At 38.2% G+C, this 23,672-nt stretch overlaps 1 protein-coding gene across 2 annotated transcripts in view; it reads left to right on the top strand.

Moving 5' to 3' along the window:
- The window catches only part of IL1RAPL1 (interleukin 1 receptor accessory protein like 1), a 1,371,532-nt gene that overhangs the window by 1,307,162 nt on the left and 40,698 nt on the right, over positions 1–23,672 (top strand). For both annotated transcript variants that reach the window (XM_072744238.1, XM_072744239.1), the window contains exons 8-9: positions 6,501–6,633; positions 8,540–8,685. In XM_072744238.1, the coding sequence (XP_072600339.1) occupies positions 6,501–6,633; positions 8,540–8,685 (279 nt within the window). The remainder of the gene's footprint in view (positions 1–6,500; positions 6,634–8,539; positions 8,686–23,672) is intronic.

Below are 23,672 nucleotides of genomic sequence, written 5' to 3' on the forward strand. Positions count from 1 at the left end.
ATCATAGCCTGACTTGTAGAGTTGGGCAACTTATGGAGTAAATACTTTCACCATGGATGATAGCAAACTACCAACATAATCTCACTAAATGTGCAGTTGGGAAAAATGTATAGCGACAAACAATTATATAGTATTTTTGCCATACAGCTACTGTAGATGAATAATGTAGCAAAATAATTAGGAAGTTTTTAGTTTTGAATATCTAATACCTTTGTTCTTAATACAGTATAATTAAGGGGTGCCTGAGTGGCTCAGTCACTTAAGCATCTGCCTTCAGCTCAAGGCATGATCCCAGGGTCATGGGATCAAGTCCCTCATCAGGTCCCTGTCAGCAGGGGCTCTGCTTCTCCCTCTGCCCCTCCCCCTTCCCCTGCTCATGCGCTCTCTCTCTTTTTCTCAAATAAATTCTTTAAAAGAAATAATACAGTATAGTTCATTGTAAGTGTCTATAATTTGATATTTAATAATGACTGTGTTTAACAATCCACTTACAGAATTTCTGAAAATGGCAGTAATTGACTCCTACAAGCTGGTATGAACTGGCTCCAGCCCACAAGTGAAATAACATCTGAGTGAGGAGGCTCTACATTTGCAATGTTGCAGGCTAGTTTACAAGACAGACTTGGCCTGCTGAGATAGGCTATAGACATGTAACCTTTAATTAATGAAGCTTTGAAAAAAAGGAACCAAGGGAAAATGCAAGTACAAGAGATATTAAGCAGGTTATTAATTTGAAAGTATTTATTGAGTTCCTAACACATTCAAGACACTGTAATTGGTCCTAGTAATATACAAAGGTAAATACACATGTAATTTCTGCCTCTGGGGAATAAATACTCTAGTTCCTAGGTTAGGCATGCAAACAAACCAGATATTGTGAGGAATATATTATGATAAAATGCAGGTGTGTCCCAAGGGCTATGGGAGGAGAAAAGACAGAATTACTATTTCTAGAAAAGGCAAGTCATTCTTTTGGAAGAAGTGGAAATGAGGAAAATTTAAAGCAAGGAATATAATGTTAAAAAGCATGAGAATGTGAAATGAATCATGGATGGACTGCCCCTAAAACTCAAATGCTAAAAACCTATTATGTAAGTGGCATGCCCTGCTTCATCAGTGCAAGGTATAAACACAGTCATATTATTCTGAATTTCTTCATCCTATTTCCTAACTGCCTAATTCCCTATGTAAAATGTCCCAACTTCTATTTTCCTCTCTGCCCTTATGAACTTCCACCTGCCCTTATTGGGTGGAAGTGCATCATCTCTCCCTAGGTCTCATCCTGCCCAGGAATTTCCATCAAGTCTCAGTTCTTATTTGACCTACCAGGAACGGCTGATAGTCCTTTATTCCTGCTTTCAAACATGGGTAATACACACTTGGGGCCCAAAGTCACAGTTCCCTGACACTCATGTGATGAACCATCATTTCTCAGAAGAAAAGTACTTTCTGAGTGGACACAACTTTCCTCCCCAACACTTAGGCAGTTGGGTAGTCTCAGGTGTGAGCCAGACTTTACGGGGCACTTCTCTCAAGATAGGCTCCACTGAGCTTCTCCTGTCCTTTCCTGCTAGCATAGCTGTGCATATGCGACATGATCTCCTTTTGTTCAGCCACACAAGGGGGTATAATTGAGAGAAACCACTCAAAAATCTATTCACAGAACAGACTTTCTATCCTGATTTCATTGAGAAGCAGCTGGCAACTCCCCAATCTACCCCCCCTTCCCCCTACTCACACACCGATGCATGTAAATTATAAAAATAAAAAAAAATGTTTTCCACCTTATCAGAGTTTCTATTTAATCTCCACTTTGAAAGGTCTCCTATCATATTGATAAAGAGCACAGTGACCTGTAGTCACTGCTATCACCTTTTAAGAAATTATGTGGAAATAAATCCAAGCTTTGCAGTGACTATTTCTTATGTGATCCCAAAGTATTGTAACATTCTAAATCCTTCTTTATTCTCTCTGATCCAATCCCAGTTTAGCAAATACAGTAAGAGCGATTACCTTAGAATTCAGATGTGATTATGTCAGTCTCCTCCTTGAAACCTTTCCCCAGCTTAGCCCTGCCTTTAAATGGAAGGCCCAAATCTTCTTCAACATGGCCTACATGGAAGGATATGGCTGCCAGTGCTCTGGTCTCATCAGTACTCTACTCTCTCCCTAATCCTCTCCCCACTTCCACCCCCACATACACCTGAGCTTCTTAAGCCAGTCTGAAGTTATTTATTTCCTCTAAAGTTCCTTGGCATTCTTTCATTCATCCTATTTCCTCTCAGAATGGAGTGCTTTTCTGTTTTTCCTTCCACCCTCTTTTATGCCTTCCATGAGTTCCACTATTTGACCCACAGCAAGCCCAGTCCAAGTCTGGATAGAGTTCCCCTAAGTGTCCCTATAATACTGCAGATACCTCCAATACTGGACCTTAAGGCAAGGTAGGTAGTCAAAGATCAGGTGAGCAAAAATGACTGAGAAAGCAAATCATTTCTTACGTGGGTACAGGAGCCATTTCCTAAGTATTGCAGCACAAAGCTTGCAAATGAGAGACATGAAGAATTAGATAATGGAAAAATCACTTGATCTGGGAACATAGGATTGTGACAAGAGGGACAAATTCAGGTCCCAACGAGAGATTCAATTCACTTTTCTGCTAATATCAAGCGGAGTTGCTAATGGCATGATCATTATCTATAAACCCCCAAATTTAATATAACTATAATGGGAAATTAGGTAATTTCTGGAGATTTCTATTTAAGAATTCCAGTCACTAACTCCCACCTAAAAATTAAAACTTGATCTCTTAAAAAACAGATTAAGTAAGTTATTGATATATAAAAATTTAAAACTCTGTAATAGCTGTTGGTTCTGTTGGCATGTGATATTAATCACCACACCAGGTAGTATTTTGAGATTTACATTTTGAATACATGACTGCCTTGACACTGTAACAGGTAGGTCAATTGCATAAAAGCTGGTGAATGTATGAAAAGGGAAGGCAAAGAATATTAGGTTTAAAATTGTTTTGTAACATTGGATTGACACTTGCCATAGAAATCCACAGTTGATTTCCAGTCAGTAAGATTGACATTCAATTATCCATTTTGTAATGTAAATATTCTCCAAGGAAGGAGGGTTATGTATTGAAATATTTAGGAAACATTTATATACAAAAATTAATAATAAAGGAACCTACTTGGAGCCCCATTTTGCCTCTTAAAAGCTTGTAGACATTTTCTGGATTTTCCCTATCTTGTCACTAATGATGACTATTGTATACAGGTGCAAAATCCACGAGGAATCGCTTACTTGGAGAACATGCTGACATAAACAAAGATAAAAGGCAAAGGCTATATCGTGCCATCTTAGAAATATTAGACAAGCAAGAATTTATTTATAAATTATTCTTACACAATGGATATAATTAAGATAATATTAATTTTATTCAATAAAAAATGTTCTTATTGTAGAACTTGGAGAATAGGATTTTTTAAAGTTTTTATTTGAACTCCAGTTAGTTAGCATACAGTATATTAATTTCAGGTGTACAATTTAGTGATTCAACACTTCCATAACACCCAGTGCTCATCACAAGTGCACTCTTTAATCCCCATCACCTCTTTCTGCCATCCCCCCAGCCACCTCCTCTCTGGTAACCATCAGTTTATTTTCCATAATTAAGAGTCTATTTCTTGGTTTTCCTCTCTTTTATTCCCCCTATTATTGTTTGTTTCCTTTTTCTTTTTTTGGCTTGAGTAAGATTTTTATTTTTTTATTATTTTTTTATTGGAGTTCCTTTTCCCAACATATAGCATATCACCCAGTGCTCATCCTGTCAAGTGCCCCCCTCAGTGCCCATCACTCAGTCACCCCAACCCTCCGCCCACCTCCCTTTCCACTACCTCTTGTTCGTTTCCCAGAATTAGGTGTCTCTCATGTTCTGTCACCCTCTCGGATATTTCCCAATCATTTTCTCTCCTTTCCCTTTTATTCCCTTTCACTATTTTTTATATTCCCCAAATGAATGAGACTATATAATGTTTGTCCTTCTCTGATTGACTTACTTCACTTAGCATAATACCCTCTAGTTCCATCCACGTTTGTTTCCTTTCTTAAATTCCACATATGAGTGAAATCATATGGTATTTGTTTTTCTCTGACTTATTTTGCTTATCATAATACTCTCTAGCTCCATCCATGTGATTGCAAATGGCAAGATGTCATTCTTTTATAACTGAGTAATATTCATATATATATTAATATAAATATATATATATATACATATTCCACATCTTCTTTATCGTCAAAGGGAACATTGGTGTGCATATATTCCTTTGAATTAGTATTTTTATATTCTTTGGCTAAATACCTAGTGGTGCAATTGCTGGCATTTCTATTTTTAACTTTTTGAGGAACCTCCGTACTGTTTTCTAGAGCGGCTGCATCAGTTTGCACTCCCATCAACAGTGCAAGAGCATTCCCTTTTCTCCACATCCATGCCAACACTTCTTGTTTCTTGTGTTGTTAATTTTAGCCATTCTGACAGGTGTGAGGTGATAGCTCATTGTAGTTTTGATTTGCATTTCCCTGATGATGAGTGGTGTTGAACATCTTTTCATGTGTCTTTTGGCCATCTGTATGTCTTCTTGGAAAAAATGTCTATTGGTGTCTTCTGCCCATTTTTAAATTGGATTATTTTGGGGGGAGTTTTGAGTTCTATAAGTTCTTTATTTATATATTTTGGATATAACCCTTTATGAGCTATGTCATCTGCAAGTAGACATACTCATGCAATCACTCGTAAGCACAATTTCAGAGCTTAGCTCTGAGGTTTCCAGTCTTTAGGACTCTCCTTCTTTGCACTTTAAGGTCATTTACTTGTCCTTTAGAATCTTCTCAAGAATTTATGAAATTCAGAAAATTTGCTTGCTTCAGATGCCAGCAAAGGTATCATGGTTTTCAGCCCCTCTCATAGTACCTGAGGGGAAGGAAAAATTCTTCCTCTACCACTCAAGGTCTTCCAGCTGGACTAAGAATTGATATGAGATGGATTTACAGGAGAAAAAGTCCAAGGTTTTATTACATGCTCATGGAGGCCCAATAATGAAATTGATTCCTAAAGAAATGGCCAAGGCAGGCAGTTTTTATGCTTTTTAGACAAAGAAGCAATAAATCTGTGAGAAATTGACAGGCCAAAGAAAAAATAACTTTGAGAGCTTAAGTTAGTAAGGAATTCTAAAGAGAATTTGGGCTGCAGTAGAACATTGGTAAAAAGTAACAAGGGTTGTTTTTACAGCCCTCTCTGCTCTAAATTCCCTGACTCTGGTGATAAGGGTGTCTTATTTACTTTCTGGTACAAAGAGGTACCTTTCACATAGGAGATTCATTTTGTGCTTTCAGGGAGATAGAGGAGGGTCTAAATGTCATCCTTGTATGGGCTGTCTCTTAAGTAATTTTTATTTAAAATACTCAGTATGCTGAAGTGGCCCATCTTGGGGCAACTCGCCTTGGCACTCTGTATACACTAAGAGGTTCCTTGCCTCAATCCAAGCTGGAGTAGGCCCTTATGGCTCCCCATCTCATCGCCCATTTTGTAGTTCCACTTGGAGGCAACAGGATCTTAAAACTAGTATGTACTGGAATATTTCAGTTCTCTAATGCCAGCTAAGGCTTGGAGAAACCAGGTGTTTGCAAAATGGCATAACCTGTCCAGAAATAAGCCTTACTTTTGCAAGCATTAAATTTATTTCTGCCTTTTAGTCAGGGACCTCCACTTACCTTATTAAGTAATCAACCAATATGTATTCATCATTACAATGATCTCTCCTGAGTAGCATGTTGAAAGAAACTAATCTCCACAGTAACATCATTGATTTTACATCTAATAAAAAATCTCAAGAATTTATTCTCATGAGTTGTTCATTTTTTTAAATATGCTTTTCTACCTGAGCATATGTTGGTTTCCTTAATTAGAACCTTATTCCATATCCAGTAAAGATTTTTTAATAACATTTTTAAGGGATCCTGGATTTACAGTTCCTTTTCTTTCCCTTCCAAAGATTTTGTCTCCTTTCGATTTTCCAGTCAGGACTGAGAAACACCTTCTACCTGCCCTGTGAAATCTTATAATTACTAACATTATTTACCCTCTGATATCATACTTTGAGAAGAGCACATCACCTCTGTGGTATCATTCCCAATAATTCATAACGTAAATCTAATTGTGTAAAAACATGAGGCAAGCATAATGGGAAGAACCTTCTCTAAAATAGCTGACCAATCTTCTTCAAAATCTTATAAGTAACTCCCATTTCATTAAACAAGCTGTCAAAAGCACATATTCTATAAATTCGACAAAGATTAAAAATAGCTGAAAAAACATTTTAGGTAAATGTTTCGTTAAATCAATGAGGTGCTTAAAATGTTACCTGCCAGTTTGCCTAAAATAAGAGTGTACAAATAGTTTTATAACCCATGTCCATCACTTCTCTCTGCAGGTGACTCAGCTAATCTAACCTGCAGAGCTTTCTTTGGGTACAGTGGAGATGTCAGTCCTTTAATTTATTGGATGAAAGGAGAGAAGTTTATTGAAGATCTGGATGAAAATCGAGTTTGGGAAAGTGACATTAGGTAAAATAATTTTTTCTTTTAACTTGTACAGTCAAGTTAATGTTTGCTCTGTTAGTGAATAGAAAGTGAGCTAAAGGGACATAAAGGGAGTTTTTGGTGGGGTTTATTTGGGGGTGGTTACCATCATAATAAAAACATCTCAACATTGAATGGCAAAGAGACAAAACACTGTTAAGAGACTGTGAAATTACAAAACATGAATGCTGTGTGCAAAGAATTTAAGAGATACAGAAAGGCGTTTTTCACTAAGGAATACACTGAGTATGAGACAGACCAAAAGTACCATCAAATATGGAAAATGTGAAATTGTGCCTTTTGTTTATAAGAGCTTTTTTAAAAATATTGTCAAGAGGAAATATTAACAAGGTACTAGGACTCGACCAAACACAAACTCTGTTGTTTTCCTTTTATGTTTTTACATATTTGAGCCATCAAGTGGATTATAAAGCATTTGATAGGAATGATAGAGGATATACAAAATGTTTTCATTGTCTTTTTTTGTCTGACTTTAAGGCCTAAATATTAATATAGTGGGAATGATAAAGGATAACCATTAAAAAATACCATCCATTTTGAGGGCATAATGTTTAAACCTCTTTTAAAAACCTTTTTGTTCATTTACTTTTAAGTATTCAGGTATTTGATCATGACTAAAATTATGCTTGGACATAGATACTCATTTTTAATCATAGTATAAGTAAGCAAGCATATAAATAATAATTAAGTTATAACTGAATCAAAATGCTGATCATGCATAAACATTTTCCCATCTAAAGTTTACATCTTCTGGGTATATATGAGCATATATAAGGCTCCTCCTCCTAAATTCAAGGATTTTTATAACCTGATCAAAAGTATAAGTGAAAAAGATCTGTGATATTAAAAACATATAAAACTGTCATATAAGGTTATTTCTACTGGGATCTTCTTCCTGGCGACAAATACACAAGAATATTGCACTCCACCTGGGCTTGGAAATGCCCAGACGGACAATTCTCCAATATGTACTAAAATGTTCCCGGGCCATTTTTCATATTTATAACTTCACTATTATTTTTCACTCATGTACTTCGAGATATTAAAGTTAAAGAAGGACAATAAACCTCCTAATTTTCACCCTCTCTCTCTTTTTGCAAGTGCTCAAGAAAGGGCCTAGGAAGGTATATTTCTTTAATTCTGCATTAGGAAGTATTGTGCAGACATGAGTTACCAAACAAATGGGAGGATGGAGGTGGAACCCTTGCAAGCAGGGAAAAAGAGCCTCACTTTAAGGTTTTCCATTCGCTCTGAAAGATCACAAAAACCTTTGACAGTGAGGTTAGTGTTTGCTATTCATTTAATGTCAGAATTAAACACTTCATCAGAACATTTAGTCTACGGATTTATAATTTCATATTTCTCTTAAAATGGGCAATTAATTTGTATCATTAAAAAAAAAATCCAAGCTGGAGCTTTCAACCAAAATGTCAAACTAGCTCAGAAATTTTCTATTTTTCCTTTCTTTAAAGAAAAAAAACTAACAATCTATATAATTAGTCCCCCAGCCTAAGACATTAAAATTTCTTCTCTCACCTTTACTATATCATATTTCTTAAAGGGAAATCAGTTTGTAAACTTGTCTTCAAGGTCTTTCTCACCTCTTATTATGACAGTGTGATTGTCCTGCTAAGAGAGATAATTAACTGCAACTTCATTAGCATCTCCAAAAACAAGCTTCCTCATTAGAAATGAAGAGGAAAAGCGCATGATATAATTTAATTAAGATAGCATCAATCCGTAGCCAAATTTGAAGCACAGATGCTATAGGTATTTTCACCTCAGATTCAGATTGATCTAATTTTTTTTCCTTTTCATGTCTGTGTATGTTTGTGTGGGGTTTTTTGTTTCGTTTTGCTTTATGTTTTAGAATTCTCAAAGAGCATCTCGGGGAACAGGAAGTTTCCATCTCATTAATTGTGGACTCTGTAGAAGAAGGTGACTTGGGAAATTACTCCTGTTATGTTGAAAATGGAAATGGACGTCGGCATGCCAGCGTTCTCCTTCACAAACGAGGTGAGTGTCACCTTCTAAGCCTGAGTAGTCCTGAACCTATAATGGGAGGGAAAGAATTGGGGACCAAAAGCATGTTCTGTTTTTCCATATCACTTTATCCTAAATAAAATAATCACAATAGCAGGGCCATCTTAGCAGATAACACAGTGGATGCGTGACTAACTCAAGCTCTAGAGTCAAATATGGATCCCTTGCTGGGCTTTACCACCAAATCTAGAACCTTGGGGATGGTATCTCACTTCCTTAAGCTTCAGTTTCCTGATACTTGACAACAGGGAAACGATGATGGCAACTCTTCAGTGTGTTTTAAAGATGAAAGAAGACAAGAAATGTGAAGAGCTTGGTACAGAGCCTGTACACAGTGAAATGAGGTTAAATGCTGTTTATTGTTAGAAATTGGCAACCCAATCAAAAATAATGGGAGATTTTAAGTCAAAGATTGTGTTCTTTATTTGAAGGTTCTTCCTTTAGCATTAGCTGTCTGATTGATTCCCCATTGCAGTACTTCTTGACATTTTTTTTCTTCCTTGGATAACTTTTACATGTGTAGTATCTTCCCATAATTAACAGTAATTTGTTAATTAGTCATTAAATAATTATCATTCAATTATTATTCAATAGTAATAATTCAAGGAAGATAGATTGTGGTTGAGTACATATCTGCTGCACTAAATCTGATTCCACAGCAGCCCCAACACGGTAGGCACAGAGTTAAAAATATGTATAAATATATATATATAACTGTTTCACATTGGAGACTATTAAAAAACAAAATTCAACTGAGTAAATTTGAAGATCTAATTGACTTCATTAAATGACTCATGAATTGGGCAGCTCTGAGTAGTTGCACAAAATGTAAGATTTTTATAGGAAAGAGGGTGGGGCAAGAAGTCATTAACAAAAGAAAGAATTAAAAAAAAAAAAACGAAAAGATTGGGTCAAGCCTGGACACTTTCCAGGGGTGGAGGACAGGGAAAGGCCAGGGTGTTTTGTTTTGTTTTGTTTTGTTTTGTTTTGTTTTGTTTACCATGCAGATGAACTCACTTGTGCTGATCAGGAAATTTCAGATTGACTTTTAAAAGGTCACATGCCTAAGATAGGTCAAAACTGTAATTAAGTCTTGGTTTCCTGCTGGGGAGGGGAGGGAAATGACTCCAGTTTGAGCTTTTTGTTTTTTTCTTTTTTAACAAGACAGTTGTGAACTTGGAGCCTTGCTTTCATTGCAGAAATTTTTGATGTACGTTACAAGAGAAAAATGGCTTTTTTCCTACATTATGCTAAGTGAAAACTCTCCAGCTTTGGGAACAAGCACACTTGGTGTTCTCTTACTCAGCAAATTTATGATTTTAATTTCAAAGCACATGTTTAATCCTAGGCACTTTGAGGTTGAAAAAGAAAGAGAACATTGAAGACTGTCCCCCTCCTCTTTATTGGGCAATAGATTCCCTTTGAATAATGTTACTAAAAGCTATTAAAACCGACACTTCTGTTGTCAGGAGACTATAATATTAAAATAGTCTACCTGTGGGAGATGTGAGTAGAGGGAAAAGGTAAGGACAGGTAGCAATGATTGTTTCTCTCTGTAGCTTAACATATATAGTCAATGAAGGAATTGAGAATAGAAATATTATACATATAACAGGACAGAAATAGCTTACCAGGGTTGGAAGCAACTCAAATGTTGTGTAATTGAACCATTCCATAACATGCTCCTAAGTGTACTGGATCACATTCCCTCTCAAGGAAACCAATTCTATCTCTGGAAAAAACTATTAGAAAGCATCCCTATTTCACTGTCTGTCTACCCCTTGACCACAGTTTTACGCTTTTAATCTCTCTTTCCCAAAACAGCCCTTCAAAAGTTTGTTGACTATCACCATGGACCTCCTGGACCTTTACTTCCTCAGATTCAACTTGTTTAGTTTCTTTTTTTCCTTCTTCCTTTCTATGGATACAATACTTCCACCATCTTGATCACTCTCTTGAATATGCTCTAATTAAAGAGTCTGAATTACTTCTCAAGAAGGAGAAGAGTGGAGAGAGGATAGAGGGCACATATAAAAATCTGTTCACTTGAACAACACTTATTTCTTTTTAGGACAAGGTAGGAGTAACAGTCAATTATGGATTGTCAGGGAGCAAGAATTCCTGTACCCTTAAGGGTCCTTCTACCTGAATTAAGAATCAAATTGACGTGAGACAGATTAATGGGAGGAAATCAAATTTAATAGTGTCCATATGGGGAATCCACACGGACATGGAAATTCCAAAGACGGTCAGGCATATGTCTTCCTGAAATAAGGACAAGGGGGAAGGGGTCTGCGGCTTCAGAGGAAAGGAGTATGATCCACAAGATAGTAAGAACAGATGTTTGGTAATTAGATGTTTACCCTGCCATACAGATGGATCACTCAGATAACACTTATCTCTGCTAATAACCCTTATTCTGGTAAAGACCCTCAATTTCAAGTCTTCTATGAAGTTAAGGGAAGGGCAAAAGTTCCTCTTGAGCCCACAGGATCTTGAATGCCTTCAACTCAGAATAATCTGCATGCCAAAATGGCCCATCTTGGGGCACCCTGCCCTCGGCCCCTAAGCGATCATATGGAGAAAAGGAGGAAAATGAATTGTATCTAAGGAGGATAAACTATTAAAGCTCTGTTCTTACAGATAAGGTACACAGCCAGGAAGGGTCAAACACAGCCAGGCTATTTTTAGAATGTGTAGCCTAAGGTTAAGTTGCCCATGGCTACAAAAGCCTCCAGTACTACAAAAATAAATGTTTGAAGAATCAAGAAAATTGTTTGAAAAACTTTCCCAAGACTGTCTGATTCCCTAAACATGAAGGAGAAAGTTGTGGCCAATGTTGGAGCAGTCTTTAATGCCTAGATCCACAATGGTTTTCAAATATGTCTTTATACTAAGAGCATTTTGTTTTTAGTAAAATAAAAGCATTAGAAGCCTAAACATGTTATTCAAGATCATATAGTCCAAAAGTCCCTTTTAAAGTTAATGTGTGCCTTCCTTCTAAGGGAACTGCAGCCCATGAGTCATCAATTCACAAAAGCAGCAAGGCCTGCAATCTCCTGCCCTTGAGACGCTTATAATCATGGAGAATGGTCTATCCAAATCATCTTAGAAAGGACTTTGGTTAACAGGTGGCATAGCTGCAAGTTCCCCAGCCCTGCAAGGGTCAGAAGATCAAGGCACAGCACATAGCTTATAGTTTTGGTCTCTGATCATAGTATTCCTGAAAGAGTCAAATTACTGTCACACTAGCAGTTATGTAACTATCAGATGAATTGCTATAGCCCTCAGAAGACTAAAGCTCAGAGAAGGAACTGGAAGATGTCACTATTAATCATATTTTTTGCCACTTATTCATAAATCCCTTAACTTATCTTACAGGCCTTCAAAGTCTTTCATTTGAAAACCTCTCTAAAGACCTATGTTAAAGTATTTGATGAATACAGACCTTGCAAACCACAATTATCTGTTCCTCTGATGGGTGAACTTTCCAGGACATACCTTGGTGCAAGTTACTGAAGCATTTTTTCCTCCACCATTACCTTTTGCTCAGTATTGTTGATATACCAAAAATTGTGTCAGAGCCTCCCCACTGGGTGTTATGTGTTAAGGCAGAAAACCTTTCCTTTCTTCCTTTCTAGGTTCTTTGGCTGGTCTAATCATTAAATTGACATAAGACTGATTAACAGGAGAAAAATTTAATTTCATATATACGGGAGCCCTAGAGATATGAGATTCAAGGACAAGTTGGGCAGTTGAGGCTTGTATGCCCTCCTGAGCTAGAGTGGCCCAGGGGCCTGGAGCCTCAAAGGAGAAGAGGCTGATTCACAGGCCAGTAAGAAGAGTCCATGTTTGGGGATAAGTCGTTTGCTCTACCCTAGTCAGGACTCTGCATACAAAGTTATCCTAAGTAATAGATTTCTTTCTGGGCCAGGTCCCCTATCTAAATTCATTTAGGTAGTTAAGGGAGAGGTCAAAGTGTTTCTTGAGTCTGCTGGGTCTTGACTGCCTTCAGCTCAAAATAGTCCTCCTGCCAGAGTGGCATATTTGGGGATCGCAAAACCTGCTCCCCGTCTTATGGATTCTTTGAGATGTTACTCACATGTATCAACTAAGTATTCCTTAATGCTGAGAGGCTACTACAATGAATAATTCAGCTAGGATCAAACTAGGTTAGATTTTGGACCAGCCTTTTATCTTAAAAAAAAAAAAATCTTACTTCCACAAACACTGGCTGAAAATTCCCTAGAAATTTGACCATTGAAAAAGTTTCTATGAGGGGCACCTGGCTGCCTTAGTGAGCGGAGTGTGTGACTCTCCATCAAAGATCTCGGGGTTGTGGGTTCGAGCCCCATGTTGGATACAGAGATTACTTTAAAAAAATAAGTCTTAAAAAAAGTTTCTATGGGACTATTCAAAATTGTAGATCCCTGCAGCCAGGGAAGGCACTTGGACAGTTAAGATCATGTCAGATATGCAGCAGGGGTATATTTCCTGTACTCTACAGAGGACTAGGCTGTGCAGTGACTGAGAGATAAAGAATGAACAGGCAAGGCCCCAGGCCTTTATGGTCCTCACTCTAGCCCTTGACCTGACAAGCTTCCTTGGAAAAGAGCCAAAGCACCGAGCTGGCACATTCCATTCTGCGTTATTTCTTGTTCCCACTGTTGCCCACATGTGATTGCATTTCATATTTCAGTCTCTGAACCTTTTACCCAAATGCTTTTGCTCAGGTTTCTAATTGCTGCTGCCTGACTTGACATGTATCCAACACTGACCTTTACCTTCATTTTCCCTCCAAAATTCTGACCTTTACTATTCCCTCCATTTTTTGTTTGTTTGTTTTCCATTTCCCTGACACAAAGGATTCTTCAGATCAGTGCCCAGCAGCAATTGCTCTTGCCTCAGACCTAATCACTCTTGCGCCCGTCAGGCAGTCTTAAATGTCCACTCAACTGTGTTTTTTCTCCATACTCTAACTCTGGATGGCCTCACAGTGTGGACATGTCGACTATATGGAGCAAAGCAGCTTCATGGTTGAGGGTGTGGACTCTACAGCAATGCTATGCATTCAAAAGCCAACTGTCCATTTACTAACTGCGTAATTGTTACCAAATTTAAACTTGTCCATTGCACCCAATGTGCAGTAAGCGAATGTCCGAGACACTGATTTTGAAACACAGAAAACTTTATAATCAGAAGGACAACCCATCAAGAAGGCTGGGAGCATTCCCCAAGCTGCCTTGCCCTGTTGAGCCCAGGGAGAGCATTCTTTCGGACAATGAGGCACTATTTGGGACCTGGTATGATCAGATACCTCAAAATAAATGTTACCCTTCCAGTCTCCGTGAGGTCTCTACAATTAGAGATTAGGGATGAAACAGGCAAAGTTAATGATTGACGGTGCAAGAGGTTGAGAGCTACCTAAAGCCTAACTGAGTAGAGACATAATAGAATGTGAAGCTAATTTAATAGTACAACTAGTATGACTATAGTCGGTAAAACAGGTCCAGGAACCAAGTGTCCGGCCCCACTCTTTTGGTCAAATCACCTCATCTCTGTGAGCCTCAAATTTCTCTTCTATAAAATGGGAATAATGATACTAACTACCATATAAAATAGTTATGAAGATTAAATAAGCCACTATGTGTCAATAGGTATCACAATGTCGGACACATACTTATCTCCTAGTAAATGTTAGCAGCCATTACATGCTTTCTCTTCTCCAACTACATGATACTCTGGGTAATTTAGGATGTGATAATGATGTGTTCATTAAAAATTCCCGCAAATCTCATGTTTAAATCTAATGTATCTGGTATTAAAATGGCCAGCTTTAGCTCCAGCTCCATTGATTCCATATTTTACTTTATCACAGATTTACTTGAATTTAAATATGCTGTCCTAGAAGTCAGCTTCATTCATTTATTCATGCATTTAATGATCATAATTAAGAACCTACTATGTGTCTGGCACTCATAAAATTAAATGAACAGGAAATAAAAACCAATATAATTTGAAATGCCACCATCAACTTTTTAAATTGCTTTGATATTAAGCATTCCTAATATAGAATTGTGCTTTTAGGGAATGTTTAGCTTTGAAACTGTCACATTAAAGGAAAGGTTCATTAACAATCCTGTTGTGAATGGTTATGTTTAGATACAATGATTACAGTGATATGGCAATCCATTCATCATGAAGTAGTTTGGGAAGTAGCAAAGTATACTATCTCAGAGACCAGCACTAGTTAATAATGATAAACATCTACGTTTTCTCTATTCCCTCTCAATCCCATTTTATTTCTTGCACACACACACTTTCTCTCTCCCTCCAAAGAATGTAATCAATAGAAATTAGACTTGCTCAATAAACTCCCTAGTCCCCAGAATATCTTTAGTAATGTAATTAATGTGTACATCATTTAGGATGCATTGTTTTAAAGCCGGATGAATTTAGACCCAGTGGACTCCTTATCCCTTTTCGTGATGAATCATTTTTGGAATATATGCGCCTATCCTTGTTAGTATTTACCTAGTGCATTTATTTACTGAGAGATACAGTAAGATCACAGAACTGTTTAAGCCTCTTTCCGGGCTCAACATCTGACATCTTTGATCACTGACTTCAAAATATGGAAAAGCCAAACTTTGCCCAGATATCAAAACCTTCTACCTCTCTGTGCGGTGACATCTCCCCAGAAGGACACCAACTCATTAAAAACTGTATAGCCATCTACTAAAGAGTCACTTTTATTGAGTTATTGCTCTGGGGAGGAAAAAAAATTTCCCTTTACCCTTCTAGGTTCTTTGCTGAGACTTCCCTGTAGTAACAAACCAGATTAACAGGAAAAAAAAAAAAACAAACAGAAGTTTAATAATTTGTATACCTTCTGTATGCAAGGGAGATTTCCAGGAAAACTGAGTAACTCCCTGAAATGGCCTGAGCTACCACCCTAAATACCATCTCCAGCTACAGAAAAGAAGATGCTGAGCGTAGGAGAACCAGTTATGGGAGATTTCTAGGAGAAACACAGTAATTAAGAGTGTGGTTGTTATGCAGATTCAAACCATTGCTTTCTCCATTGATAAGAGTTTTTAGACATTTAGAGTCCTGGGCTTAAGCAAGGAAAACACCAGTACAAACAGAGATTTCCCTTATAAATGTAAATATCTTTTACAAAACAGTAACTTCTCTGTTTACAAAATTTTTCCTGTGTCTGCAGTTTCTTAAAAATAATCAGCCTAAAATCATCTGTATACCAAAAAAAAAAAAAAAAAAAAACATGTTTGAGGGTGTATATTCTGCTCCCCTTCCTTGCCTGTGCAATGCCCAAATATTAAGGAACTTTAGTTATGTTGCTATAGTATCTCCAAATCAGAGCCATCAGGTTTAATAAATTCTCTCCTTGGATAAGATCTGACATTTTGCAGTCAGAATTTTTTCTAGCCTGTAACATTTTTCTTGCTTCTCTGCTCCTCGGTTCTAGAAGACATCAAAACAGCTGACCTCAATTCTTTCCTGTTTTTTTCTTGATTACTAATGCCAAAACAAAAAATCCACTTGGTGGCTATTATGCCAGAAGCACAAATTGTCCAATACTAGTAATTTTGTACTTTTGCGTTTCTTGATATAGACATTTCAACAAAATTATTTGATTGCCACTGAAATTACAGGCTTGAAAACTAACCTTTTGAGCTATTTCCTTAGACATAAAATACATGATGTAAGTGAGGTTAAACTCAACTTACTTTTGTCTCAGCACTGGAATGTCTTTTCAAATGTCTGTTGATCCCAGTTTTTCCTGATCAGCATAGTTTTGCCTTTTAGTCATTTTGGTCACTCACTTTGCTTCAGTGTGAACCAGACTATCCAAGCAGCATCTTTGTTAGGAAAGAAAAGGACCATTGTTTGGGGATGATTAGCTTACTTCTCAATTAATAAGTATAAAACCTCCGGTTTTTATCACTCATGCTGAACTAATCATGTGGGCCCAAGCTCTTAGTATTTAAGTACACATGGGCATAGTCAGTGGGAGTCCTTTATTTGCCTTATTGAATTATTCACTTGTTTTCCAACTAAATGTTACATTTTTGATAAAGATCTTTAACCTCTACCTCTGTGTTCTATTACTCAACATACATAACCCACTTTGTGAATGTGATGAAAGGGATGATTAAATGTATTCTGAGTAATATAAACTTTGTCTGCAGCAAGGTTTCTTAATCTTGCCACTATTGACATTTTGAACTGGGTAATTCTGTTACGGGATATTTTTCCTTCGTTGATGCCCGAGGTTCTTGGTCTCACTGCTTCGAAAAATTAAAAAGTAGACCAGACAGAGTGGTGGGCAGCAAAGCAAGGCTTGTAGAGCCATAGCAACATGATTTAAAAAAAAAAAAAAGGAAAAGGAAACAAAGTTCCTGAGGAGGGAGGGGACCCGAGAGGAGTTTCTAAGTCTAAGGGTTTTTAAAGGGCTCTTTAGTGGCTGTTTTAATCTGATTAACTCTCCTTGCAGTCATCCAATCAGGTTTTTGTCACCTATCTATCACACAGGAAAGGGTGGAAGGCTTCTTCCAGGGTGGTGTAAAATCCTTTTAAGGGTGATTTCCTCTTAGGATGGTGGTCCCTTGTCCCTGCCTGCCTGCCTTCCAACTATCCTTCATCAATTCTTTGCTATGGGGCGCTGTCTTAGGCAATGTAGAATGTTTAGCAGCATTCCCAGGCTGTACCCGTTAGATGTCAGTAGTACCTTCCCTAGTTGTGACAACCAAAAATGTTTCCAAATATTGCCAGATGTCCCCAGGGGGCAACATTACCACCAGTTACTGAGAGAAAGGCAGGTATTTTCATCTTAAAAACCCTCCAAGGTTATAACTGATATGTTCATGTTACCGAATTTAAGGGGTTTGCCACTTGGGTGCATCAAATTGAACCCAAGGAAATGTCTAACACAAACAGCTTTTTATTACTCGTTACAAGTAAGGAAGCAGCGAGATAGCTCTCAAAGCACTGTCCCCTGGTGGAGTTAGTACAGGAAGGTTTTATTCAGTGTATTAGAGGATGGGGGCAGGAGACTTGCAGAGGCACTTTTTGGTTCAGTTGCACACATGTAGCATGTCAACATGCTAGTGCATACATCGTATGTTCAAGGTTCAAAAAATGGCAAAAAAAAAAAAACCTGCCCATAGAAGGAGATCTTAGTATTATAGTGAGCTAAAGTTAACTTCAGGTCAGCTTAGGGGGCCTTCTGCACATGTCCTCAGTTCCAGTCTGGCTCAGATTGGCTCACAGAAGGGGCCAAGAGGCAAGACACACCTGGCAAGGCATTATTAGGTGAAACACATAGTTGGTTGTCTCTTTGCAAAACAAAGCACATTCCTTCCATGCTTTTGTCCCTTCTCCTTTCCTCTCATAGCTTTTAGCTCTCTTATTTGAGTAACTTCCTGTTGCACCCCAGCCAAAAGTTGAGTGTTTCTTAGATCTTGGAATTCACAAAAATTAGGTTCCTTCTGCTTCCACTCTTGGAGAGTCAACTAGAAGTCTGTAAAGCAGTGTTTCACAATCATTTTTTTGTTGTTATTGTGTTACTGATCCATCTATTATAGCCACTGACTCAGAAAACGAATGGATGAGCCCCGAGGTGCTACCCAGGCCTACTGCTCCATCCTGGGGAATCCCAAGGGATCTGAACAAATTGAAAGTGTAGCTCCTGGCTGTTTGCCAACACTGTTGTGGAACAAACTCAGATAAACTCATCACAAGAGAAGCCCATAACTCAAGAGAGAAGGGTTTAGTTAGGGATGCCTGGGTGACTCAGTGGTTGAGCGGCTGCCTTCCACTCAGGGCGTGATCCTGGAGTCCCAGGATGGAGTCCCACATCGGGCTCCCTGCATGGAGCCTGCTTCTCCCTCTGCCTGTGTCTCTGCCTCTCTCTCTCTCTCTCTCTCTCTCTTTCTCTCTCTCGTCTCTCATGAATAAATAAATAAAATCTTTTTTAAAAAAAAGAGATGAGGGTTTGGAAAAAAGAAAGGGAGAAAGTTATTTCAGGTGCTGACATTCAGGGGAGGTGGCATGCTCAAGCCTGAACAAATGACCTCTCCACCAGCCAGATGTGACACTAGCCAGAGTTTTATAGGGAGAATTTAGAGGGGTGCATGCAAGAGAGCAGAGAGAGAGTACATGATCATAAGTGAGAGTCAGTATGTGTTCAGCCCATGATCATGGGCAAGGAGGAGGACTTGAGGGTTGTGGTGTTTCTATGAATTCTGTTGCTACAGAGCTTTTCTGGCCTGGTGGTTGAAATGTTCTGATCATGGGAAAACACCTTCATCAATGCCTCAATCAAGTGTGATAATAAGAACAAAGGGCTGGAGCACCTGGGTGAATCTGTCAGTTGAGTGTCCAACTATTGATTTTGGCTCAAGTCATGATCTCAGGGTCATGAGAACCACCCCTGCATCAGGCTACCCATTCGGTGAGGAGACTACCTGGGATTCTCTTTCCCTCTGCCACTCCCTCCACCCATGCTTGCACACACTCTCTCACTCTCTCTCTCAAATAAATAAATAAATCTTTAAAAAAAGGATTAAGAACAATGGGCTTCAGTTAGAGCATGACTCAAGCAGTCTTGTCTATTTCAGTTTTAACTTTTAGGGTCGATAGTAGAGCAAAAAGGCTTGCTGACAACTGCAGTCTTTATAGTACAAACAAATCACTTAGGGAGTTTGTTTAAAAAATGATTGGAATTCATTAGTCCAGGATAGGACTCAGGGTCTGAATTTCAAACAAGTGCCTTATTGATATTGATGCAGTTGGTCTGTGGACTGCAGTTGGCATACCGAGGTCTTTGCCTAGACAATAGATCCTCTAATAAACTTGGTAGCTTCTAATAGGTGAAGAGCGACTAGCTCTCTTGAGTTCACTGTTTCCATGAGAGAGAAATGAAAATGGAATATAGCCAGTCAGTGGGACTAAATCCAACTAATTGCCTCATTCTTCTTACATGGTCAACACCTTTGAACCTATTTGAACATGAGTACATTGCCCTCACACTCTACTCTTAATGAGGTTACTTGCCTCACGTATTCAATGAAATTGTGCTTTATAGAACACATTTGCTACTCAGAGAGATGTCTGAGAGGGCACTCTCTTCGGGTATTAAATAATTAACCTCTTAAATCAGGAGGGTCCTCACTGTTGGACAGAATTCTTATATAGTCCCTTTTTTAAAAAAAGGGAAATCCACTTAGGAGTGTGTCTCAACAACATGTATATGGATAGATACATGTATTTCAGCCTATGCAAATTGGTTATATGCAGTGTGCAGTCTATGCAAATAGCAATTACCAAGGAGGAGCAAGATATATGATGGGCAGTAAATACCACTAATTTCCTGCTTTGAACACTTGTATTCAGCTAGATCTCAATTATGTGTAGTCAGGAAGGGCAGACATAGTAGAAGAATTGAACCTCCACATATGATTGGTCAGTGATAGAACTGCCAAACACACAAAGAAAAAACTCATTAATGCAACCTGGGTAAACAGTACCTACAGGTTCAAATGTTCAATTCATTACAGTAGGTAACAGAAGTTGTAAATCACAAGTAAACCTAAGATTGGAGCAGAGGGAATCCACTGGAACTCAGATCTTTCTGTTAGAAAATCTTTACAGTACACACAAACGGGCAGTTTAAAAAATAAGGTATTTGCAAGAAGCTGACAGTATAATCTAGCACACACATAACACAATTTTACATATGTGATCAGAGATCACAATCAGGGTAACATATTCACGGCCACCACCCACCAAGACACCACTCACTTTTCCTTCTCAGAACCACCTTGATAGTCTTATTATTTCTAGGTCAAAACAACCTCTTGACTGATGTGTTTCATATCTTGATCAAAATCTCACTTTACTGCTGGCTGTCTAAAGATGATCCATAGAAGGTAGCTGTATGAAAAAGGAACAGCTCATTCCCAGTCACCAAATATGTATCAAGTGCCAGCTATGGGCAAGGAACTGGGCTGTGTGTCTTTAGTAGTTGAGTCACTGCTGCAAGAGGGATGTCTAACCACCATCCTGGTGGTTAAAACACCGTTATTAAAGCAACGTTACTGGGAAGAGGGAGATGGCTGTGCATTTTTATGGCTGTGAATTTCTATGCTTAGTTGAAAAATGGCACAACTGGGTCATAAAATGCAGGGTATAACTTTTAATAAGCAGTTCCTGTATATTGAACTTTGACAACCAGGTCAGTAAAGTGAGAAATTAGACATGACACATAAAAAATGCTAACTACTCTCTCAGGTCTTATAATAGGAAAAAAATGTGTTGATTTCCAATAAATTACCATGGAAACTTATATTAGATTTTAGTGTTGAGGACTACATTTGCCATCTATGAGAAATATGTTAGCTGTTTGTCTCTACTTTTAGGGCACATATACTATTTTTAGCATGTGTTCTATGAAGATTAATGTATCTGGAGGTTGATTTCTCTAAATTAAAAATGGACATTTAAATGCTATTATTATTAGGGAGGAAGAATTTCCTCTACCCTTCAAGGTCCTTCTAGCTGGACTAAGAATCAAAGTGATGTGAGACACATTAATAGGAGAAAATCAAATTTAATATTTAATAGCGTATGTATGGGGAATCCACACAGATGTGGAAATTCAGAAAACAGTGAGGGAACATGACATTTTTATGAACTAAAGAGAAGATTAGGGCCTGAAAATACAAAGGAGAAACAGACCATTAACAGGAAGGTAAAAAGAGATGTTTGGAGCACAAAGGTAGCCCTGTTATGCAGGTTAAGTTTCTTAAAGAGGAATCTCTGTTAATAACTCTCCTCCTGGTACCAGCAGGCAATTGAGGGGGAGGTAAAAGGCTTTTCCTGAATATGCTCAGTTTGGAATGCTTTTTTATTTTTAAAGACTTTATTTTAAAGAAATAAAGATTTTATTTATTTATTCATGAGAGACACACAGACAGAAGCAGAGACCTAAGCAGAGGAAGAAGCAGACTCCCTGCGGGGAGCCCGATGTGGGACTCATCCCAGGCCCCCAGGGGATCACGACCTGAGCCAAAGGCAGATGCTCAACAACTGAGCCACCCAGGCGCCCCTCAGCTTTGCAATTTTTAAATTGTGGGACCCTGGGCAAGTCACAAAATTTCCTTATCTTGATCTTCCCCTCTTAAGTGAGGGTGCTGTATGATATCTAAGATCTCTAAAAATCCTAAAACTAAAAAAAAGAATATGTTGCCATGATTTAGATACAACTTAGAAAGTGATTAGTTTTCAGATGTTAGGTATTCACTGATTAACATATTAAGGAACTCCTATGTATAAATCATAGTGAGATGAACTATTTATCATATATGCAGAGATCAAACTGTATAAGCTTTTCCTACATAGGTAAACAGAACCTGCTCCTCAAAGAAAAACAAAGGCAGACGCTCAAACACTGAGCCACCCAGTCTTCCCGAGCTTGGATTGCTGAGTTTGGATTAAATCAAAATAGTGTTCCTGCCAAGGTGGTTCATCTTGGGGCGGCCTGCCCTCAGCCCTTACTCTATCAAAATAGATTTTATTTTTACTTCACACACACACAAAAAATCCCGTGGCATATTTAAGAAAGCACAAAAAGATCTATTTTAAAACCATCCAAGAATCATTAGCTTGAATTGAAATTGTATATGAATGAGGATTTACTGAAAAAGAAATTGTAAACTGCGATGAAAAAGACTGTTTCTAGAGAATGTTTTGTTGTCAACTCTTTACTTGTATGTGACCTAGAGCAAGTCTCTTTGTGTCATTGTTCTTCATTTTTATTGTTTGTAAACTGCTTGCCTTTAAGCCCCAGGGTAGGAATTGTAAGAACAGATGAAACCCTGGGTAGGGCTGATAGTATATATATTAGCCCATTTGTCAGATTTTATGGATTCTCTGAGTTTTGAGTCATTGTACCTCATTTTGCAAATCTTGGGAGTGAAATGAACTGGTTGCTCTTCCTAGGGATGTTTTCATGGTTTTAAGTGTTTGTAAAGTTGACTCATATCTTTAGATGACAAGTTCCTATAACTGCAAAATAGAAATTACAATTCCTTAAAGATATCCAACTGCAGGTCAGAGAACTGACCAGTAATGGTTGCTAACTTCATGGAAACTGGAGGCTATTGTCAAAGTCTAAAAGAATGACACATCAATTGCTTCACTTAAATCAGTTTTGAATTCTAATTCTAGTATGTATGTGGAATATGACCTAAAAACTCATATCATCCCATAGTCTCACAACTACTTGAGTATCAGAGTTATGATTTTCTCCTCTTCCTTGCTGGGTCTTTGGCTGGCCTAATAATTAAATAGACATAAAACGGACTAAAAAGAAAGTTAATTTCTTACATACAAGAGCACCACAAAAAAATGAGACCCTTGGGCGCCTGGATGGCTCAGTCAGTTAAGCATCTGCCTTCGACTCAGGTCATGATCCCAGAGTCCGTAACCGGGCTCCCTGCTTAGCAGGTGGTCTGCTTCTGCCTCTGCCTCTGCCCCTCCCCCGCTATTGCACATGTGCGTGCTCTCTCTCTCTCTCTCAATCTCTCTCTCAAATGAACAAATAAAAAATCTAAAACAAAACATTAGACCCAAAGGCAGTCAGGCAATTGAAGCTTTTATGCCATCCTGAGCTAAGGAGTGATATGGGGGGCCTGGGACTTCAAATGGGAGGAGGGCGATTCAAAAGAAGAACAGATATTTGGTTGTCAGATGTTTGCCATGCCATGCCTATTAGGTCTTTCACTTAAAAAGTTGTCTCTGTTAATAACTCTCTTTCTGGGGTAGGCCTCCTATTTCATTTCTTTTAGACAGTTAAGGGAGGGGTCGAAACTCTTCTGAGTCTGTGGGGTCTTGATGGCTTTCAACCCAAAATAATCTGCATGCCCAGGTGGCAT

The sequence above is a fragment of the Vulpes vulpes genome, chromosome X, assembly GCF_048418805.1.
Source record: "Vulpes vulpes isolate BD-2025 chromosome X, VulVul3, whole genome shotgun sequence".
Classification (NCBI taxonomy): domain Eukaryota; kingdom Metazoa; phylum Chordata; class Mammalia; order Carnivora; family Canidae; genus Vulpes; species Vulpes vulpes.